General features: G+C 35.8%; 2 protein-coding genes across 4 annotated transcripts in view; one reads left to right on the plus strand and one right to left on the minus strand.

Moving 5' to 3' along the window:
- LOC149415348 (uncharacterized) overlaps positions 1 to 10,616 on the minus strand; it is a 35,150-nt gene extending 24,534 nt beyond the window's left edge. The window contains exons 1-2 of one of the 2 annotated variants that reach the window (XM_089642555.1): positions 7,132 to 7,160; positions 6,973 to 7,020 (exon numbers count right to left, since the gene is read on the minus strand). In XM_089642555.1, the coding sequence (XP_089498681.1) occupies positions 6,973 to 7,005 (33 nt within the window). In that variant the 5' untranslated portion in view covers positions 7,006 to 7,020; positions 7,132 to 7,160. Of the gene's footprint in view, positions 1 to 6,972; positions 7,021 to 7,131; positions 7,161 to 10,565 lie in introns of those variants that run through there. The other variant, XM_089642554.1, reaches the window with a different exon arrangement.
- Positions 203 to 21,971, plus strand: Pits (Protein interacting with Ttk69 and Sin3A). Of its 2 annotated transcripts, none has more exons than XM_089642550.1 (4): positions 203 to 945; positions 14,808 to 15,056; positions 19,111 to 19,454; positions 20,265 to 21,971. In XM_089642550.1, the coding sequence occupies exons 1-4, from the start codon at positions 372 to 374 to the stop codon at positions 20,388 to 20,390; spliced, it is 1,293 nt and encodes a 430-aa protein (XP_089498676.1). In that variant the 5' UTR covers positions 203 to 371; the 3' UTR covers positions 20,391 to 21,971. The 2 variants fall into 2 exon arrangements, with proteins under 2 accessions (XP_089498676.1, XP_089498677.1); XM_089642551.1 differs by having other exon boundaries at positions 19,126 to 19,454.
- Positions 21,972 to 23,210: the final 1,239 nt, after the last annotated feature.

Consider the following 23,210-nt stretch of genomic DNA (forward strand, 5'->3'; position numbering starts at 1 on the left):
GCTGCCGCAAGTAATAAAAATAGTAAGATTGAGATTTTTTAATGACGTCCGGACAAAGTCACTTCGTTGGGACACGGTACATGCGCTCCTCGACCGGTGACGTCACGCGATCAATAATGGCCGCCCGAGTGCCACTGCCTGTGTATAGGCGAGGGGCGAAGGAAGAGCGGGGAGCCCCCACCGCTCGGCTCGGTGACTCCCCGCCGCCCGGCGCTCAGTCAGTCGGGAAACTTCGTGAAGCGAGTGCGCTCTTTAAGTATCCGCGCGTTGCCGAGATCCGGTGTGACGAGTTCTGTCCGGGTGTAGGAATATGTAGCCGAGTGAGTGTTTACTAAGGAAGTTTAACTGAGTGATAAAAGACGATATCCGCCATGTCGGTAATGCAACAGGCCAAGCGGCAGCACTGCTATCTGTGCGACCTGCCGCGCATGCCGTGGGCCATGCTGCACGACTTCACGGAGCCCGTGTGCAGGGGCTGCGTCAACTACGAGGGGGCGGACCGCATCGAGCTCGTGCTGGACGGAGCCCGCCAGATGAAGCGTGCGCACGGCTTCCAGGAGGGCCGGCCCGGGCACGCCGCCAAGGGACACAGGCTGGAGGGGCACCAGAACGGTGCCCCGCCGGGTGCCCACCACCAGCTGGGCCTTCCGCTGCACCACGCACGCTCGGGCCTGCTGGCCGAGTACGGAGGCGCGCGAGCCCTGGCTCTGCACCACCGGCCGCCCGTGCCGCTGGGCCTGAAGCGCGGCGCCCCCGAGGAGGACGAACACCACGAGGGGGCCAAGCGCCTGGCCGAGGAGCACCCCCGGCCGCCGCTGACGCGCGGGGAATCTCTTCCCGCCGTGTCGCTGGCGGCCCCATTCGCTCAGGAGCGGGCCTTCAAGCAGGAAAAGCACCCCATCCGGGCCCCCTCCTTCGACACCGCTACCGGATTCAAGCCCAACGGTGAGTCTTATATTCAACCACCACTAACTACCTACAACACTAGGCACTATTAGGTAAATCAGACATTTTCCTTTAGTCAAGCCAGGAACTTTTAATTTCCTAGGAGTAGGGAACTAACCGTAATTCGGAAAGAAAAAAAAATGCATTATAATATTTGCAACGTACTCCATTCGAAGAAGTCTTTGAATAAATTACATTACTCTTTGACCGAGTCAGATTTAAAGGTCCCATTGCACCAGCCTATTACGAAATATTAAATTGATATTAATCTGGGGTGAACCACCAGTATGATGGATGCACTTTGGTGCCGATTTTCACAACCTTCTATGAACGGTTTTTTTCTGTGGTTTTACGTTTTTTCTCCGAAAAATATTATATTTTCAAATATTAGAACTTTTCTCCCAGTTTATGGAGATAAAAATTTTTCGTCTACATATCGCAATCAAAATGATTCGTTTTTTCTTTACTTATTTTGTCAGCTTGCTAAAAGTTTGCGTGCATACCTGTATATTAATTTTATTATATTTATGTGATTCACTGATATTTTCACAGCACAGCTTTATGTGGTAGAGTAGTGCGAAACATATATGTATGTATTCATTCAAAAATAAAAGGCCATGAAAATAACAATTGTAATTTACAAATATTAATCATTCTTAATTATTTTTTAAAAGGCTCCAAATACCATGTAATTTTTTCAGTAAAACTACATAATAATTTGGTAGTTATTTTATTAAAATAGTACCTACCTACTAATTTAAATAAAAAGTGATGTATTCATCAACTTTATAGTTTTTACGAAACAATTCCCCTTTACTTCGTTCGCCTAACAGTACTTAAATTATTTAATTAAATATTTAGTACCTACTAATTTGATAATACGCATAAGTTAAAATACGCATAAGTTAAAATCCTTTATTATGAGTATTTTTATTTCAATTAGAATTCCAAGAAATTTTAATAGCCTAGCACAGTTAAAAAATATATTAAAATTCCGTATTTAAAATATTACAATCCAAGGGAAAAGTGAAAACAAAGCTTATAAAAGAATATGATTCCAATTTTAAAATATTATAATCCAAAAACAACTCCCTGTAAAACAACTATCCTTATAAGAACAGAATCCCAGTTTAAAATAATATATAATCCAAGCGAACTGTGAAAACCAAAATATACATACAATGGCAATATTTACGGTAACTTCTAACGGTTCGAGTAATTTATTACATTTACTGGGGTAGGTACTTGCTTTATTTTTATTGGTAGTAAAAATGAAGAGTGCACTCTTTCTTCCTTTGAACTTTCTCCGAAAGGCTGTGGAAGATAATATCGGTATTTCAAGACCCCGTTAGGTTTTGTAATCCTTTGGGTTTTTATTTTAGTCCACTCTTCCGGGTATAAGTCTTTATTTAGGTCTGTTAAAATTTATAATATTATGGAATATCCTCTTAGGGTTTCGGGCCTTCATTTCCAAAATTAACTGGTACCTACTTAAGGGCCCGTTCCCACTTCCGTTTTCAAATCGGGGGCGGGTCCCGTTTTAAAATCGGATGCCCTAGTGGCTGTAGTGGATGTATGGAGCTGTTCACACTTGTCCGACACGATTTGAAAACGGATCCGACATTTTTTGTCGGATGGCTCGCCTACGCAGCGCGTCCGTTTTCAAATCGTGTCGGCACACGCTCGCTCATAGTGTTGTATGGAGCTGTTCACACTTGTCGTCCAGTCGTTCCGGCAGAGTCCCCGCCAAACCCCGACCCCTCCCCGCCCGCTCCCTGTCGCAAGGAAGCAGGCACGCTGCGTGCTTGTATTTGGTTATTTACTAAATTATATTTACTAAAATATTAAATCAAAACTACAATAATGGATAAGGAAATAAATCCCGAAAATTTAATACCACTGGTCGAAGAAAGAGTATGGTAATATTTTATATTTAACTAAATAAAAACAAAACACTTGGTGTACACAACTTTTGTACATCAAAATTTTTATTTTATTTTATTTAAGTTTACTTTTTTTTAAATTTTAAAGCTTTAATGAGATGCACGGAAGAGCGTATTAGTTAAATAAACACATAATAAAAAATATTTGAGTGTTTATTGTTTTCTTAAAATATCGATAGCCTTTCTTCAGGACAAATGCACTTTCTCAATTTTGTATTTTGATATGTTAAGCTCTCTGAAACTCATTCCAGTAGATGGTTAAAGGAAGTGATAGACATTCTCTTAAGCCATTAAGCGCCCTTGAGGTGATTTTTCATGGTGAAAACGGCGCTATATAAATAATCCATTCATTATTATTCTAAAATAATTAAAGAACTTTAGTTCATCACTTCTTAACTCACCAATTAACACTTGGAAAATTCCTACAGAAAATCATTCGGCTATGATTGGGTGTACTCAAAATTTTCTTTTCACTTTTTTCCTTCTATTTAATAAGTACCACATGTCAACAAGAACTTCATCGTCGTCCATTGCGCACCATTACTGAATAATGAGCAAATAACATGTTTTTGTTGAATCGACAATTATTTTTTTTCGTAGAGTATGGTCCGTTTTTAAAACGGATCCGTTTTTAAAACGGTAGTGTGAACAGGGCCATTGGCCGTCCGTTTTTAAAACGGGACCCGCCTCCGATTTGAAAACGGAAGTGGGAACGGGCCCTAAGTATGATTTTAAAACAAACTTTCTTAAGGCCGTGTCGTGAAATATTTGGAATCAGGCAGCTAACAATAACACTCCTTGTATAGATGGCGATAAGGTTTAATTTCCCGCTTAACACTAGCCGCCTCTTTTCAATTATGTAAGAAAAAAACATCGCCAAAAAGCACACATATTTAAATTTTATGATCATTTGTAAGGAACTTAATCTGCCACATTATACAATAAAAGCGTAACCGAAAATGGGTACATATGTAGGAAATTTTGAACTTTAAAACAGTTTTATAGGCTTGATAATTTTTTGCTGGGCTTATAAAAAGACTTATTTATTTGATCAAAAAACTCGATTATTTCAAAGGCGAAGATGTGTTCTTATTCCTTTTTATTACTGTACATTTGTATTGAAAAATTATAAGTTACATATTAGGCCAAATAATATATACATAACGATATCGAATAATTTTATTTTATTTTATTTTATTTTATTTGGAAAACCAACAGTTATAATAATTACAAAGTATGGTGTATTAAGTGTTAATTATTTAACCAATAATAGGTTTTCACTTATAATATGACAAGTACAATGTTCCTCGAGGATAAGCTACAATACAGGCGTAAATACGTTACATTAATTACTAATGTTCTATTCGCAGTATTTAATTAAAGTATTATTTGTAAGCGATAAAATTCTCAAACCAAAAACACATGATTTCGCGTTACTTCGTAGTGCTTTGCATTATTTTTTTAAATAAGGAAAATTGAGTCAGATATACCTTACCTCAACGCCTCTACCAAACTTTATAAAATTCTAACTTGCCACAGAGCAAAGAAGACGTCATTGCATTGAGCTGTTGAAATATGCCAAATCCAATTATCTCGTCAGTTTTGTGTGAACAGAGGGCACGATATTTCTTTTTATCACAATATTAATCTCTGTTCTTACCTTCTACCATTTTTATAAATCCGTCATCGTATGTTTTCTATATTTTATCAATGGGTTTATTCCTATTCCAAAAAAACTGGTTATCAATCCGGATCAGCATTTTTATCGGCTCGAAGGAGAAAAATTAAATGCAGATAATAATATTATAATCTATTATTTACACATATCTTTAAATACATCAGGTAAATATTTATACTGATTCGAATACATAAGATAACGCTGAATTGATAAATTCAACTCTGCGTTCGTGGAAGCAATAATTGAATCACTTACCTGAAAAACACGGCTTGTTCAAACATTTATTTAGCCAATGGAGTCATAAATGCAACATTTTACCTTGTAATCTCCAGATGTAACACATAAAACATTTTCACTTAACCTTTACTGCCTTACAATTTTAGTGGACTTTCGAACGTTTAGGAACTACATTTTGAAGGCCGCCATATTGTTTTTATATCTGTCAAAATGTTCAAGATTTATATTATGATATAACTTAAGAATTCAGAGCAAACCTCAAAACTTATCTTTTTTGAAAATCATAGCAAGTCTGTAATATGTAGGTAGGTAATTACTTATGTTCAGTAATATAATCTTTTTTGCACAATAATTGTGCAATATCGGATCCTTTAATATTTTCTGTAATTAGCAACGACATTACTGTAACGTCATTGCTAATTATTAATTAATTATTATGTAAAAAATACAGGGTTTTCCAATAAGAGGTGTTATTTTGATATTTAAAAAAAATGCACTTTTTTAATATAAATGATCGAATGTTTATTTCATTATAAAGAGGAAGGTATGCCGTTAATAGTGAAAAATAACATCAGTCAAATGACCACCACGGTACAATATCATATCCTTTTCATGAAATTTTCCATAACCAAATCGCAAAGTGGCTGCCTTATGTCCTCGATAGCCTCACGAATTCCATCTTTGAGATCTTGAATCGACGCTGGGCTGTTGGCATAGACCTTTTCTTTCACGTGGCCCCAAAGGAAGAAGTCGCAAGGTGTTAAATCACAAGATCTCGGTGGCCAATTGTGATCACCTCTTCGAGAGATAACACGGTCCGGAAACTTTTCCCGTAAAAGATCAATGGTTTCGTTGCTTGTGTGGCACGTAGCGCCGCACAGTGGGCTGAAAGTCGCCTTTCATAGACATACAGACTTGAATTTTCAAGGGTATTTTTTTGGCTAGAAATAAATTCTGCTGATCATTACTATGCTATAAAATTTTGTATGAAGCAATTGCGTGTACAAATGAAGGAGTCATCATTTTTTAAGAAAAATTTGTATGGCACTGACATTAAAAATGAGGCTATCTCTGGAATCATAAGGTTGACCATTATATCCTTACACACAGATATACTACTATTTATTTGTATTTTTTGACATACTTCGTATTGTGGCGCAACTTGTGATTTTTTTTTAAATCCTCAAAGTTGAAAAAAAAACTTTTTTTATGTTGATGATTCATTTTAATGCATACCCAATAATGCGTGACTTGCCAGATTCGGGAGAGGTTGGTTTGGGGAGACCCTTTGACCACTTCAACTGGTCTCTCACTCTGTGATTTCTGGTCACACTGGTGCCTAGATTCATATCCATCCCTCATACCTTTTCCTTCCCAAAACTTGCTCTCATTTAAAAGACCCCCACACAGCAAGTAAAAAGTAGTGTTTTTGGATTGTCTATTCAATTCGTCCCTTATTGACCCTTTTTTAAATTTATTTATTTCATGAAGACTATGTAAGGTGAAAAATTGGTGTTTTAAAAATAAATTATCCATTCATCAATCATTAGATATGATGCCTGTCTAACTCATTAAATTATACATAGTTCAGGTGCACGTTTTTTTAACTAAACGATCCAATTCATCCCTTGTTAGATTCCAGGGCAGTTTTATTTACACGAATCGCGTGCAAACACGATAAGACTTCTCAGAACGACGCAACCTTATCAACAAACGTGCCTGCCACAATATACATTAAACATCGACTTCGTTAGCAGGGTCTAGGAAATTTAAGAAATTACATTTGTATTCGAATACCTTACAAGAGTTACAACGTCCCGGAATCAAGCACTATACAAATATCCAACTTTCACGATTGCTTCTGTTAAAACGCATGCACACCCAGCACACCTAAGTAATACATAATACCTTCGTTCTGTATGACGAATATGTAGGTAGGTACCTAGATACGAGAGGGAAAAAAAACACCAACAGAACCCTCAGAAGCATGTCAGAAGGATCAGCCTCATCGAAACTATTCCCATATTCATTATGTTATTTCTCAAAAGAACCGCATGAATTTCTTAAATCAATAGTAAATTATACCTATGTCAATTTATCAAGAGTCAATAAAGATAGAGAAAATATCTAAACTTGCTTCAGTGTATATAATAATATGACGTTATGTACCTCTGTTTTTGAATTCCAGCTGCCATGTTGCATTTTTCAACGTCCCGTCTAAATTTATAGATAAATGCATTTTAATCTCAAAACGAAAAGGCTTTGTTTTAACATTCCATTTCTGTTACTGTTACATTTTTAGTAGTGGTATTTAAATGCGTATCTTACCATGGAGCAACTTGACGGAGGTAAATCTCACAAGCCGGGCTTAAAAAGTAATTGAAATACCAGCTAAATGTCAACTATTTTGCCAATTTCATGTCCTCCACTCCTACACAGCAATGCACCTAGTTCAAATTAAGTCGCCAAACAGTAATTTCAGACTGTTTTAATTTTCTGAACTGAATTAATTCCTACCTACTCGTCACTTTCACGTGGCATTTTTATCGTCGTTTACTGCGACTAATCTACACGTCATCGACTGAAATAGCCTATTTGCTATCGCGATAATAATGAACTGGCCCTTTGTTTATATTATGTGCATACCGTCGAGATGTATAATAAACTATAATATTATGACAACGAAATATTGGCGGCGCCTCCCACCCGACGTTTGGCAACGCTGCGTTGGTCGTTGGTCATGACGACATTTTTGCACTGTTGCAAAATCCGTAACCGCGAAACGGTGGGGCGGAGTTGCCGCGCATACCTCCGTAGGTACCAGGCTCTGCTAGGGATGGGAGAGGCGGGCCGGATCGATATAGAACCGCTCTATTATAATAATGCGAGGTCCGTTATGGTAGGTCTGAATTATGCATACGTAAATACATTTACTATTTTCTCATCTTTCGAAATAAAATTATTATAATATCAATAATTAATAATAATATAATAATAATTAATAATAATTAATAATCAATAATTAATAATAATATAATAATTTATCAGATAACCTTTTTTGTTGTTAAAATGGATCAGATGAATGCGTACTGGTTTTGATGACGAAGTTTTTCAGACATTTTTCTGGGGACGTACTTGACTTATTTTACTTACGTGGATATTTTTTCGGTAAATAGTTTTTGAAAAGAAAAAAAATATGAAAATGTATGAAAAAAAAACAAAAGTCAACGGAGACCAAAATATCATTAACACTTTTACTCCAAAGAATGCCAGGAATCACTGGTTAAAGTAAAGTATAAGTCAAATAAGTATTATTATTACATTCATTATAAGATAAGTGCGTCCCTTGACACCTATACAGGCATTTGACAGATATGGTCCTGCCGCTGAGAGTTCTGTTTTAATTTCTCATTCTGTTACATGCTGCGTCGATTGTAAGAGTGGGAAGTTTCAGTGGAGCTATTAGCGGCATTGATAGCTGATTATATAAACAGTAATGTATTTATGCAGAATAGTTTACTTGGAAATTCATCTTGGATGTGTAAAATCAACGAAAATAATAAAGATAAAATATATTCGGTGATACATCGGTAATTTATTTTCTTGTTCAACGAGCATTCGTGTAGTAGGTATAAGCACAAAATGAAGATTACATATTTTTCTGTCTAATTGCAATTAAACGGTGTAAAAACCGTACCAACCGCATTAAAACGTTTTACAGATTTAATATCATAACATTGCGGTAAGATGGTATAAACATTAATTAAATCTGTATACGAAAATAACCTCCAACAAACGTCTCAAAGTCGTCTCATTGCGACGTCTCGTCATACTTAATATTATACATTAGTTGTTGTTCTATTATGTCACATTCTTATTAGTTTTACATTATGTACAAGTGTTGTCGTCGGTTGATAAGGGATAACTTCCTTTGTTTCCCCGCATTATTTGATCATTATAGATGTGTATTACATTATTTACCTTGATAATATTATAGAACTTCCTTCTTCTTCTTCTGGCGCTAGTAAAATTAGATTGTTAATGTTAGTTGTGTGTTTCTGCATATTTAAATATATATGTCATTAAGATAGTAATTATAGGCCTTAGTCGTAAGTCACCAGATATGATTCTTAGATGTAAGTCACTAGTTTTATGTCAGTAGTTCTAGTATTAATTATTTGATAAATATATTTGTACAGCGCCCTTGAGGTGATTTTTCACGAAAACGGCGCTATGTAAATAAGACAAATATTATTATTATTGATAATTATCGTCTTCCGGCGTAATAATAATATTGTTGATTGCGCTTTTCACGCGGGTTTTTATTTGTTTGTCCTGTATAACAAATCTACTATTTGGCTAATCACTTTCTTAATAAGTACGTAATGTGGGAATATTTTTGTTGTTATACCTTGTTTAAATGCATAGTAAGCTGTAATAAAATGACATTACTTATGTCAATATTTACTATCCTACTGAATGAATTGTGTGCTAAGTGGTGTCCTTTGTTAAAATAGCCAAAATTAATACATTATATAATGGGGTTACCGAATCATTCATACTCTTCACGGATCGTAGACTTGTCGTTTTTTATGCTGCTCAAAAACATAACCGGTTTTCGCCGTCACGGCAGAGTTGCGATGCAACGTCGGGCACGACAGCCGCGACACGCTACGTGGTTACAGGCTAGTTAGTAGTGGTGGGTTGGCTACATAGCACATGCATCGCTCTCTTTCGGCTGTGGTGGTGTCCGCCCAACACTAGCGAAAGGCTGCCGTGACGTCACAGGCCTTGACAGATCACATGGGTACCGGATGGCCTACAATGGCCCTGCAATGTCTGTCTCACAGCCGCCCGTCATGACGTGTTGTGTGATTACTGGCCCCCTTTTTTAATGATTTATACTCGAGTGCACGCTGTCAACACATCTCATCAATCATAAGACTGTTTTTAAAATGAGGTACGTTTTTACCCATTAGAACACCGTTATCAAGCAAGTTTATCTAAATACATATAACAAAACTTATATCAATATTCATTATAGTGTTATTTTACTACTTGTACTGCTACTAAGAGTTCCGTTGTAACTTCTCTTTCGCTCGTTTTTTCAAGATTCCATTAGCTTTTTTTAGTTTTTCTGTAGGTGTAAATAGTCGTCCTTGAAAACGAAAGTCTGAAAAACAGAAATGTTGTCGTTGTAAGGGACCTAAATCTATATGCATGTATTTTTGGAATTAGGTTAGTTGTTAACAGACAATTATGTAATATCACTAAGGATGGGGCTTTTCACAGTATTTGACAAATCATCAAAGTTAAAATTCAAGTTCTGTGAAAGTTCTATTCAAGTTTTGTTATTATTTCATCACGAGCCGGTGTTTCACATTACTTGGATAATAACAGAACTTGAATAGGACTTTTCATATAACTTGACCACTCAAATTCTGTGAAACAATCCGTCCTTCTAGAAGTTCGCAATAATCATGTTTACTATTAATCTCAATTTAAATTTATGATATGTTTACACCTCGGACTTCACAATATAATGTTCATAAAATGCTACGATGGTTCAAATGACCACAACGAAACCTTACCTTAAAACATCTGGAAGTTTTACACGCTAACTGCGCAATTTTAAAATAGTGCAACGATATCGATTGTAATTTAAGGCACAACCCTACTACTCGTCGGAATGTCGTCTGCGCGTGTGTGCGTGAATACCCGTGAACGTATATTAGGTATAAATAATCAATAATAACGCATACTTGTTTATTTATGCGTGCGGCGTTGTACGCATGCGTCACCATCTATGTCTGGATGCGTGTGCGTGCCAGACGTGGTGCGTGATCAAAGAGAGAGAGAATATTACTACATTGGTATGCGTGATCGCTACAGAAATTCCACGGCGCGCGGCGTCTGACTGTTTTTCGTGTCTGGATGTGTTGGTGCCGTCAGTAGGGCGGTGCTTGTCGCAGTGTTGGTAAATCGTCTATGACGTCACGTACCGTGTCAATACTCCCGGGTTTTTACGATGTTCGACGTTGCTCGTTTGCTCTTCTACTACACGACGATTCGTGCGCCCACCGACATCTAGCGGAGGAATCGTTTAACACAAGTGTTATTTTACATTAAATTTACTTTTATTGCCTGCCTAACTACCAACATAGTTTCGAGGTAGACTGATTGATATATTTATTTTCTCTCTTACCAATAAGGCCATTAATAAATAAATTCATTTAAAAAAAACTTTTTAATAGTTCTAGTTCGTCATTTCTAAAATCACAACATGCGAATAAAAGCTATTATATCAAACGTTTCAATGTACTTTACTCACTTCAAAAATAACTAAAATCTTATTTAGTTTCGAGACATTAGATGTATTTGTGAATCGACTTTAGCCCAACACTAGTGACTTATGACGTCATCGCGTAATGGGCCAATTAAGGTTAAACGCAACGCTCGTTGTATTCTACGTGTTCACAGATGGCGTTAATTAATTAATTTTGTTTAAATACGCTTTTGCAAGGTATTGCTTTACAGTATTAAGACAAATTATTTGTTTGCGCCCTCATATACGCAATATGAATATGAATAAATAGTTTTGTCCATATAAAAACTCAATTCTATCGAGAAAGGCATACAAATACAATATTGGATTGAATCATCGGTAAAATATTGTATTTGTGTGCCTTTCTCGAAAGAATTAAGTCTTTAAACGAACAAAACTATTGATTCATATTCATATTGCGTATATACGGGCGCAAACAAATGATTTGTCTTAATATTGTAAAGCAATACCTTGCAAAAGCGTATTTAAACAAAATTAATTAATTAACGCCATCTGTGAACAGGTAGAATACAACGAGCGTTGCGTTTAACCTTAATAGCTTAATTGTCGTTGTGACGTCACTTGAACCGAGAACAACTTGTTTTATTATTTATTATTTCTATTGATTAGTTACACATGTATATATTTCCTCCAAGATTATGTATTAATTATTTATTTTTAAAAACAAACATTCCCGGGTCACGAAAATAACCTGACAAATTTGAATTCCACCCACTTTGTCAAGCTTAAAATGTTGCTTAGTCAACGATGGAGGACAAGAGATAATTGAACCCTTGACACCCGGATGGGAACCTGACGTTTTAGACCATTCAGCTACTATCGGTCGTTAGCCAATTAATTGTTCTACTTCTATTTGTATTGATGGAACTTTATATTTATTTGTTTTCTAGTTTTCATTTTTTAATACAGTAAAATCATTAAACATACCTTTGCTTGAGTACTGTGTGCTGGATGGATAAAAAATAATTTTAATTATATTGTTTTTGTTAGGAAACTGAAGTTTTATATTATTTTAATTATGAATTAAAATGCAAAAATTACTCATTTTGATGACCAGAATCAGAAAAATAGACTTATTCCCTGGTTGGTGAAAATATACCGAAATGCGTGACATGGCGGTGCTGCAGCATTGTCATTCGAATAATATTATGAATTGTACTGAATCGTGCGTGCGTAGTGTGAAATATTCCTGTGTAATGCTTAAGGCGATTCACTACGTAGTTATGCAAAATCATGTGTTTTTGTCGCCTAGAAATGTTTCAGATGCTTTAATTAAATACTGAGAGTAGAATACATCTTGGCCTTTGAAATAATCGAGTATTTTTTAGATAAGTCTTTTTATAAGCCCAGAAAAAAATAATGTAAAGGCCTATGAAAACTGCTTTAAAGTTCAAAATCTCTTCTTACGAACCCATTTTCGGCTATGGTTTTATTGTATAATGTGGCGAACTAAGTTATTTATAAAATGATCGAAAAACATTTAAATATTTGTGCCTGAACATCCACAAAATAAAATAAAAGGCACTTTTGGCCATGTTTTTTTCTTGCATAAATCAAAACAGGTGGATGGTGTTATGCGGTAATTTAAGCCTTATTGCCATCTACGTAAGGTGTGTTATTGATAGCGGCTCGATTCGAAATATTACACTACGTAGTGCATCGCCAACATTGTTCAAGTTCAATAACTTTTAGCTTTAAAAATTTGGAACTGCTGTTTGAAATGTTTGACAGGTGTTGATAGAGTGAACTGAGACAATACGCGAGGTTTCACTGAACTATGTCCAATGGACATACTTTAGTGGGCCATTCACTCAGTTATTTCATTTGTACACACATATTCTTCGAATGGCTACCATTTTAATAAGCGGTGCTGCATTTTTTGTTCGATTAGTATGAATGCAACATGTTTTGTATTTTAATAATGTAATTGCATAATATGTCTTAATTTTTTATAATAAAAGCTTCACAAATCCAAAATTTTATCATAATATCCCGTGATTTTTCACAAGACTGCGCTAGTGCTATATAACTTGTAATGTTGTCATTATTATGTAGGTAGGTACTCAAAAACTTCCGCAAGTGATCTCCTTGTGAAACGTCACTGAGATACAGCCCTATGACTTGCTTACTAAAATGTGACACGTTTATAATAATAATAGTAATATTTGGCCGATTTATATAGCGCCGTTTTCGTGAAAAATCCCCTCAAGGGCGCTGTACAAATATGTTGAACGTTCACGTTATGTTATGTTATCTTCATGTTGTTCGTTTTCAAATGTTTGAAAAGTTTTCCCATTAATTTCCATTTTTTTTATTGAATTCGAATAACAAGCTTAAAACGTATGCAAGCAATTCATCTCTGTGAGTAGATTCTGTGCTCTTATCAATAATTCTGGCTGCGATACCTCTTCAAAATAATATAGAATATGGTATTAGTACACACACACACACACTAATATCAAAAATTGATACAGGTGATACACGCTAATATCAAAAATTGATACAAGTGATACACGCTAATATCAAAAATTGATACAATGATACACGTTAATATCGAAAATTGATACAAGTGATACACGCTAATATCAAAAATTGATACAATGATACACGTTAATATCAAAAATTGATACAAGTGATACACGCTAATATCAAAAATTGATACAATGATACACGTTAATATCAAAAATTGATACAAGTGATACACGCTAATATCAAAAATTGATACAATGATACACGTTAATATCAAAAATTGATACAAGTGATACACGCTAATATCAAAAATTGATACAATGATACACGTTAATATCAAAAATTGATACAAGTGATACACGCTAATATCAAAAATTGATACAAGTGATACACGCTAATATCAAAAATTGATACAATGATACACGTTAATAACAAAAATTGATACAAGTGATACACGCTAATATCAAAAATTGATACAATGATACACTTTAATATCAAAAATTGATACAAGTGATGCACACTAATATCAATAGTCCCAACAGCTCCTAACCTAGAATATGCCGAGTATATACATGTAGGTATTTAAATACCTTCTTAATTATAAACCATAATAATATTTCTATCAATTTTGCCACCTCGTATATTATTTGTTGGGTCCCATACATCGACCAACTAAGTCTAGAAAGGGTATATTGGTCTGAAAAAATAATTATCTGATTAGCCAACCAACCATAACACCGTTTCTCCGCAGGGGTAGGCAGATAGTATAGACCGCCACACAACATAGCACACACTTCTTGCTTCATTCACATATCTTCTCGTACCGTTGTTGCGCTTGCAAGACCGACTGTGTGAGTTTTACCAAATTTTACAGGGGAAACGGTAACTTCCCAGTTTTGTATTCAAATGTATCAAAAAACAACATATGAATGAGTGTTGTTCGATATTGGTTCTAAGATTGCGCCCGATTCTATAATTTTTTCAGAAATTTTTGGTGTAAAAAATAACGTTTTGCTGAAATCTACATAGCTGTTTTTGTCAAGCGCAACGACGATACATACTTTTCTGTTTTGTAACTCTTTTGTCATGACCCGAATCACGTATTCGATTCGCTCAGATATCTCATTTCTACAGCATATTCGGTCTACTTTTTTCCTTTCAAAATAATAAAATTCAATTTATTTTTCAGGTTACGCAAGTTCCGTATGCCTCTCCAACGGACAGTCCTCATCCCCTCCAGGCGTCCCCGTGCAGGGCCCAGGGCAGAGTCAGGGGGGCCAGGGCCAGACTGGCCCCTCACCCATGGCGGCCCTGATGTCTGTGGCCGACACGCTGCCTCCCGGGAGCCCCCGCTCCGCCCCCTCGGCCTCCCCCCCTGGAGCCCCACAACAGCAGCGGTCCGCTAGCCGCTCCAGTCAACACTCGCCCAACTCTTCAGGTAAATTATAGGTATTTATTTTTATTTTTTGTTCTTTTTCGTGTTACTCTCAAAGCACTAATCGAAGGAACATTCTAGAAAGCTAATTTCATTTTAGACCGATAACCAGCTTCAGCTCTAATTTAGTATCATGAGAACACTTAGTTGTAATAGTATCGGGAACACTCATGTGGACATTTCTTCTAGGAACATTTGCGAAATCTATTTTCCTTTAAAACTAAGGCCCAATGGTTTCGCAGAAATTCACGTGTGGCTAAGTCATTCTATAAGTATTCCCATGATACTATTGCAGCTGATTTACTTAGGACAGGTTGTTTCACAGAAATTCAAATGTAACATTGTCATCGAATGGCCATTCAGCGCCATTTTGTTTTAGACATTAGAAAGGTTCCCGTTAATCGATGATTCTAGGTGCGTTTCAGCTTTTTATCAATGTCGTAATAAGCTGACAAGCTTAATCGCATGATAGTTGTCTTCGTCTGCTGATCATAATTGGTTCAAAAGCTGAAACAGACTTAGAATCGGTATTTTTTTGGGACCTTTCAACTGTCAAAAGGCAAAATGGCGTTAAATGGCTATTTGATGACATTGTTACATTTGAATTTCTGTGAAACAACCTGTTCTAAGTAAAATCAGCTGTAATAGTATCATGGGAACACTTACAGAATGACTGATTGAGATTCGATTCTGCTCTGAAAGTGTTATGAGAACACTTACCGATCGACTTGTGCAAATTTGGTTCAGTTCTATTAGTATCATGAGAATGCTTACAGAATGATAGATTTAGGAACAATTTTAGTTCAATGGGAATATTTATAAAATGACATATTCAGGTTTGGTGGGAGTCGTGGGAATCCTTAAAGAATTACATGGTCCGATTTGATTCAGCTTTAACGATATATTGAATTGATTTCCCGGAACAACTCTAATAGTATGATAGGAATTGTGAAAAATCACCTCAAGGGTACAAATACAACTTTCTAGGCACTACCTAATTATATACACATACAAAACGGAAAAAGAAAACTCGCTTACAGGCAGGTCACTTCAAATAAACACAGTTTTAAGACACAATATTAAAAACGGTAAATATTCGGAATCGCTGGACAAGGGTTATATGGAATATTTATATATAAAACCTTCTGATTTACCTTAATTTACTATAAAAGGAATCTTACTGCATTTGGGATATTTTTAATTTTAGCATTTTAATTTTTAATTACGTAAATCGAAAATTCACTTTCGTTGTATGGAATGACAGCTGGAATGGTTTCTGTTGATAAAATTTTCTTTTGTTTGTATTCCTGATACGAGTAGCTAGAATTTGAATCATTTCAGAATGCAAATTCTAGTTAGGTACTGTTTTGGCCAAACTCGAAAAATAAAATATTTTTATGTTACTTAAAAAACTTATATTTAGTTATTATTATAATTATTGTTTTATTTAACCTAAACTATAGTAACCTAACCTATAATAATCAAACCTAAACTAAACTAACCTATATCCTAACCTAACCCAAAATAATCCAACCTAACCTAACCTATAATAATCCAACCTAAACTAACCTAACCTATGTCCTAATAATAATCCAACCTAACCTATAATAATCCAACCTAACCTAACCTAAAATAATCCAACCTAACCTAACCTATAATAATCCAACCTAACCTATAATAATCCAACCTAACCTAACCTATAATAATCCAACCTAACCTAACCTATAATAATCCAACCTAACCTAACCTATAATAATCCAACCTAACCTAACCTATAATAATCCAACCTAACTTAACCTATAAATGTTGGGGAACCTTTAATAACGCCTGCTCGCGTCCCCTTTAGAGTTATATCCCAGTTTTCAAGTAGTTTGTGGGCTACGCTAGGTTTGTATAGACTGGTTTGTGATTGCATTCTACCTAATCCAACCTAACCTAACCTAACCTATATCCTAATAATAATCCAACCTAACCTATAATAATCGAACCTAACCTACAATATTCTAACCTAACCTATAATAATCCAACCTAACCTATATCCTAATAATAATCGTACCTAACCTATAATAATCCAACCTTACCTATAATATCCAATCTATCCTAACCTAAATCCTAATAATAAACCAACCTAACCTAAAATTATCCAACCTAACCTATAATAACATCACCTTTTTTAATTTTTCTATTTTATAAAACATACCTAAATATCTTTATTTTATTTTTCGAGTTTGGCTAAAATAGTACCTACCTAGTATTTGCACATGGTAAAAAATATAGCCACTCGTATCAGGAATACAAACAAAAGAAAATTTTATCAACAGAAACCATTCCAGCTGTCATCCCATACAACGAGAGTGAATTTTCGATTTACGTAATTAAAAATTAAAATGCTAAAATTGAAAATATCCCAAATGCAGTCAGATTCCTTTTATAGTAAATTAATGTAAATCAGAAGGTTTTATATATAAATATTTCATATAACCCTTGTCCAGCGATTCCGAATAATTACCTTAAAAACACTACACATTGTATGAAATTTACAGTTGCTATTTTTCCTCCTTTTCTATTGATATTACATTTATTAGAAACGCGCGCTTATTCAAATTCAACGTTGTGTCAAAATTTCAAAACAATTGGTGAAGAACTTTTGTAGATTTAAGATTTTGAACAAATGAACATTAAAATTTTTATTTATGTAGATAGATTACTGGTAGAAGAGTTGATATTATTTTAATATTACCTAGGTACCTATCACTGCAGTTAAAAAGACAATTTATCCTGTACAGTGTACACCACACATTAACTTTAAAAAAATCTTGGTAACTACAAAAGATTATTAAAAAATATGAACCAATAGTCAGGTTTCAAACCATTTGTTCTGTTTTAACAAGATATAAATTTCACTTATTGGCAATAGAGGTCAGCACTATGAGTTTATATTATGATGTTTAAAGTTAGATAGGAACACCTCTAACGAGCAAACCTTGTAAATAGATTCAAATTTTTTAATACTACCGAGTCTTATTTAAAAAGTCGATTCCAGAGAAAACCATAAGAGGCCAAATTTAAACAATAGTATTATAATGATTATAACGGGGTTTAATTTCTTTCCAGAATGTACCTAATCATTGATTTAATAACCTGCGTCAGCTTTTACCTAATTAACATAATTCATATTTACAATATTCATCAGCAAATCAGTTTTTTTATACATAATTTGCATGATTTACCCGCATCCTCATCTATCTCACTACAATTATAATATGTGTGATGTGCATGAAATAATGATGGATACACTATCGTGTTATTATTTGAATAAAAAGATGTAAATAAATTATATTTCTCAGAAAATATTATCGCCAATTGTTGGTCTTGTAACATATAAAAATCATATTTATTTTAAATCAATTTTATACTATTGTAACATTTATGTTTATAATTATTTTTCACATCGATTTTGCACTATGCTAGCATAATTTATTGTAAGATTGTATCTTGTTTTTGCCTTTCCTGTAAAATTTTCAGACAATATTAACTCTAAATTTTCAATATGTAATTAACTAAGCGCAGCGAAGGGCCGTTACTCAATTTCTGTTCCTGTTTAAAGATAGTGGCCGTTTTAATGGTGCAATAAGATTCTTTTTTCAAATGTAAAATCGTCACATTACATGACCTTTTTTTATTTATTTTTTCAATGTTATGGTATCTACCTGAGGAAAGTTTGAAAAAAGAATTGTGAGATAGTGATGTTTATAATACGTTATTGAATAATTCCTTATTTGAAATAAAAGTTTAAAACATTTATACCAATAATTGACTTTAAGCCCTCGAATTTTTGTTATGTTTTTTTTGTACATAACGCTGTCTGACTCTAAGCCCTCGAATCATTCTATTATTCTGGAATTATTCTATTTGTACTCAATTCTAAGTACGGACACATTATACCATTACGCTCTGTGAACCTTGTAAAAACAGAATTGTAATATATTAAATACATAGAAAGATTCTTAGATAATTATTAGTTCTGTTTTGGTGCAGAATATCACTGATTAAACAGTGTCCTTGGTTCCAGAACACTTCCCAACATCGGGCACGTCAAGTGGGCGCCGCTCGTCGGGCTCTCGGCACGTGTCCTCCACCACCTCGGTGACGTCCTCGGAGGCCGTGGGACCTGCGGGGCCCGGCCCGGCTGGGCCCACCACACCTGGTGAGGGCGGGCCCGGAGTGGCCGGCCCGGAACCTGCGCCTGCGCCCCCTGCCCCCGTCGCCCCCACGCTCAAGTGCACGCTCTGTCAGGAGCGCCTGGAGGACACGCACTTTGTGCAGTGCCCCTCGCAGCCGCACCACAAGTTCTGTTTCCCCTGCAGCAGAGACAGCATCAAGAGGCAGGCTGGAACTGAAGTGAGTTGCCCTACTGTTATATCACATTTCATCCATCTTTCGTTGCTTGAATAATCATTATACATGAATGACTGGATACTAACAAACCCTAATCAGATCTGGAGTCAATCTGCAAGAGACATAAAATACTGCTTATTAGATTCTCCCAACTTTTTATTATGCTTTAGGTTGGAGTGTTTCAAATTACATCAAATCTTTGAACTTTTGTCATTTGAATGGTCCCCATTGCTGATTCTCAGTTCGTTTTAGCTATTGGTCAACTGTTGAATATAATTTGATCAAAAGCTAAAATGGACTGACAATCAAATCAGTCTTTAATGGGATCATTCATGTGGCCAAATTCAAACTGTCGATCTGATTTCCAATCAAATTTGACAAAGTTTAACACCCTGTCAATGATGGATTAGTTCTTTTTTCATTTTCCCCCCATCATTTATCGCTTGGTTTTATTACCACCCATCTGCACCCCGATTGCCAATACTATTTACAACCGAGTCCTTTTCATATTTTACAGAAACCCCTATTTTTCATTTGAAAAATGTATTATTGTAACTTCAAACAGATTTAATGTATAGTTACCGATTTGCACATTCAGACGTTCTTTAGGACAGTGAATTTTACTTCTCTCTGCATATAATCATATGTATATGGTTCCATGTCAAAACAGAACATTGAAGAAACGTAAAAAAAAAGAACAAACACACAAAATCCTAACCTATTTTTTTAATTACATTCTGTTGTTACTGTTTTATCCGTTAGCGTATAATATATATAGAAGTTACAAAATTTTAACTCTGTGATGTGTTTCAGGTGTACTGCCCGAGCGGAGAGAAGTGCCCCCTGGCCAACTCCAACGTGCCGTGGGCCTTCATGCAGGGCGAGATCGCTACCATCCTCGGCGAGGAGTTCAAGCCCAAGAAGGAGCGCGATACCTAAGCGCCGGGGCTAGCGCTCCTCTCTTTGTCCCTGGCAGTGTGTCCTAAGCGCACCCGGCCTGTGACTTACCCAGGCTGTGACCTGGCGCGACCTGCCCAGGCGTGACCTGCCCAGGCGTGCCCTGGAACCCGGGTCGGCGCGGCGTGACTTGTCCCCGACGGTGGCCCTCGAGGCGCCGTACGCCGCCCGATGGAGAAGTCTCTTCACCGCGCGTTGGCGGCTTGCGGAGATGTTAGATTGCGCAAACGCACGGTCGTGTCATTATATAAGTAATAAGCATTTGTTGGATATGTATAAATTTTATTTGGCTCTCTGTGCGGTATATTGAGGAGTGAAACTTTGCCAGTAGTAACACTTGTAGAGTCGTTCCGTCCGTATAATGGCTGAGGACGGCGCTAGGCCGCAGCGCTGCGGACGGAACCCAGGTTTTGTTATGTTTGAGCGTGAACGCTTCAATCGATTGTTACTTTTATTATTCATTCTTGGTTTCGAGAGACCGTGGGGTGAATTTGGACGTGTATTATAAAGTACTCGGTTTTAGTTTGATGTAGGTTTTTTGATATCGTAACATGGCATCATGTTTGATCTGATTTTTAAGGTTCTATTTCGTACTACTCCTTTGAAAGGGGATTCCCCGCATCCCGTAATCCTTGTAAATAATTGTAAATAGATGTTAGAATTTTATTTCAGAGTAATGTTTAATTCACTTGTACAAATTTTATTATAACTTATCACATAGGACACAGTCTACAGTAGGAATATAATTTAGTAAGTTTACTTCTCGTTGACAATACTGTCAGCTTTACAATGTATAATTGCAGATCATGAAAGCATTGTTTTGTCATCATTTAATTGCTAACTTATCTTGTATTATATTGACAATCAAAGAGAAATTGTATTCACGTAAAGTGTGTTAAGACCATGATGTTTCCTTGTTGATTTGATAAATTAAAGTTGTTATAACTTTGTCAGTGTGAGGTGGGTTATACTTTGGTTCTCCAAGAGTGCCCACAGAATGTGGTGGCCATCTCTGATTCTCACCGTCTCTGGTCTCTAGAGATAGTACTGCTGGTGGGTTGTCTATGGTTCCCACTGAGGACAATGGTCCCGCCGGGAATGTCCGCTGTCGTATGATAAACTTAACCTAGTCATTTGAATTGTAATAACTGCCCGCAAGCCCATTTGCTGCGGCGTATATAGGAACTCTAAAACTCGCTGGTATATGTGTAAAAAGGAACATAATTACCTTATAATGTCTACTTTTAGTATGTTAATTTTGTTTAAATATCTCTGTTTATAAGAGGTGCTCCGCCTCGCTTGTTATGGAATGAATCCAGACTATTCTGTCTGTGCTTCTTCTTTCGCCCAACTTCTCTGGAATGTTTTGTAAATAACTTACTGCGTTAACAATACCTATCCTGTATATTTCAGTGAGTGTCCAGTGTTTTGTTTCCAATATATATCCATATTTTGTTTAGCAAAACGATGTAACATTTTGGAAGGATTTTAAACTCGCAATGGATATCGGCTTGAAACTAGTGCTAAGTATTAATGTTTATGAATAAATGTGATTGTATTGTATACACTCTTCTTTTATTTACACATACCTTTTATTCCCTACCAGCTTTTGTTAATGACAATTAAATGGATATTTCAATCCTACAGGGCATAGACACCCAATTAACCGTTTGAATGCCAAAAAATTCATACAGTTGCTTGTAAAATGCCACCAAAAAAACATTATTTTTTATGAAACTATATATTTTTTTTAAACCCTATAAATTCTTTGAATTTTCAAGGATTTTGATGATTTTTTCGGTGTTTTATTAAAGAATATTGGTTTAGAATCAGCGTTTCGAAAAAATGAGAATTTTCGGTAGAAAAATTGGTTCCGGGAGGTACATTTGAAAATTCCGGTGTTACTCTCCATTTCTTGGTCACGATCCGAAGAATTACTGGAAATTCGCATCCTGCGGTTGGGAAACACAGGTATGACATCACTGACATCACTCTCATCAGAGCTACTCTTACTCGAACTTGAATTAGAGGAGTGGAAATTGTCGCTCCCGCTGTCAGACATTTCAGAGGACGCCCTCGACGTTATATTTTTTCAATTAACTAAAATAAAAAAAATAATAAATGAATCTGAAATTTAAATGGTTTACTACGATCTTACAACTATTAAGATAATATTTACCAACGCCGCAGCACTACACCCGACGTACGCGCGAATCAGAGCACGACTGACGCAATCGACGGAAATCGACGATCGGCAATCTTTGTTAAAACACGAATCGACGATTGGCAATCAAACGGTTAATAGACTTGCCCTGACATGAAATTTGGGTATCATTTCGACGAGCTGGAGATAAACCACGAGACCATACTTTTGGCCCCGAGAGGGTATAAGAATGCTTTGAATAAGCTCGTTGAAATGATACCCAGATTTTATCTAAGGGCAAGTATAATTTGGATGTCAATGCTTACGAAGTATTGAAAATAAAAAGGATTATTTTAATTGAAGAAATAGGTATAATTTTAAGTGCAAATCTCTATTATACTAAAATAAAGTTTATAAAAAATACTATCTGCATATGTCTGTTTGTCCGCTTGGTTCTTCTAAACTAGGCAACGGATTTTGATAGGGTTTTCATTATCATTTACAGAATTTCTTCCGGAAGATTTATATATAAAAGACATGCATATTATATTTATAGAAAGTAGGGCAAAGCCAGGTACACGTCAGCTATGTTAATTAACATGTTATAATTTAGCATAAATTTATACCAAGTATTCTTGAAAAATATCCATAAATAAAAG

The sequence above is a fragment of the Hesperophylax consimilis genome, chromosome 18 (genome assembly GCF_061612785.1).
Source record: "Hesperophylax consimilis isolate HC1 chromosome 18, BYU_Hcon_1.0, whole genome shotgun sequence".
In the NCBI taxonomy this organism is placed as follows: Eukaryota; Metazoa; Arthropoda; class Insecta; order Trichoptera; family Limnephilidae; genus Hesperophylax; species Hesperophylax consimilis.

Bases quoted from the DNA above. Each gene is read 5' to 3' on its own strand.
- Pits (XM_089642550.1), top strand. From the start codon at position 372: ATGTCGGTAATGCAACAGGCCAAGCGGCAGCACTGCTATCTGTGCGAC. The intron at 946-14,807 runs GTGAGTCTTATA...TTTATTTTTCAG, and splicing joins TACCGGATTCAAGCCCAACG to GTTACGCAAGTTCCGTATGC. The intron at 15,057-19,110 runs GTAAATTATAGG...CTGATTAAACAG, and splicing joins ACACTCGCCCAACTCTTCAG to TGTCCTTGGTTCCAGAACAC.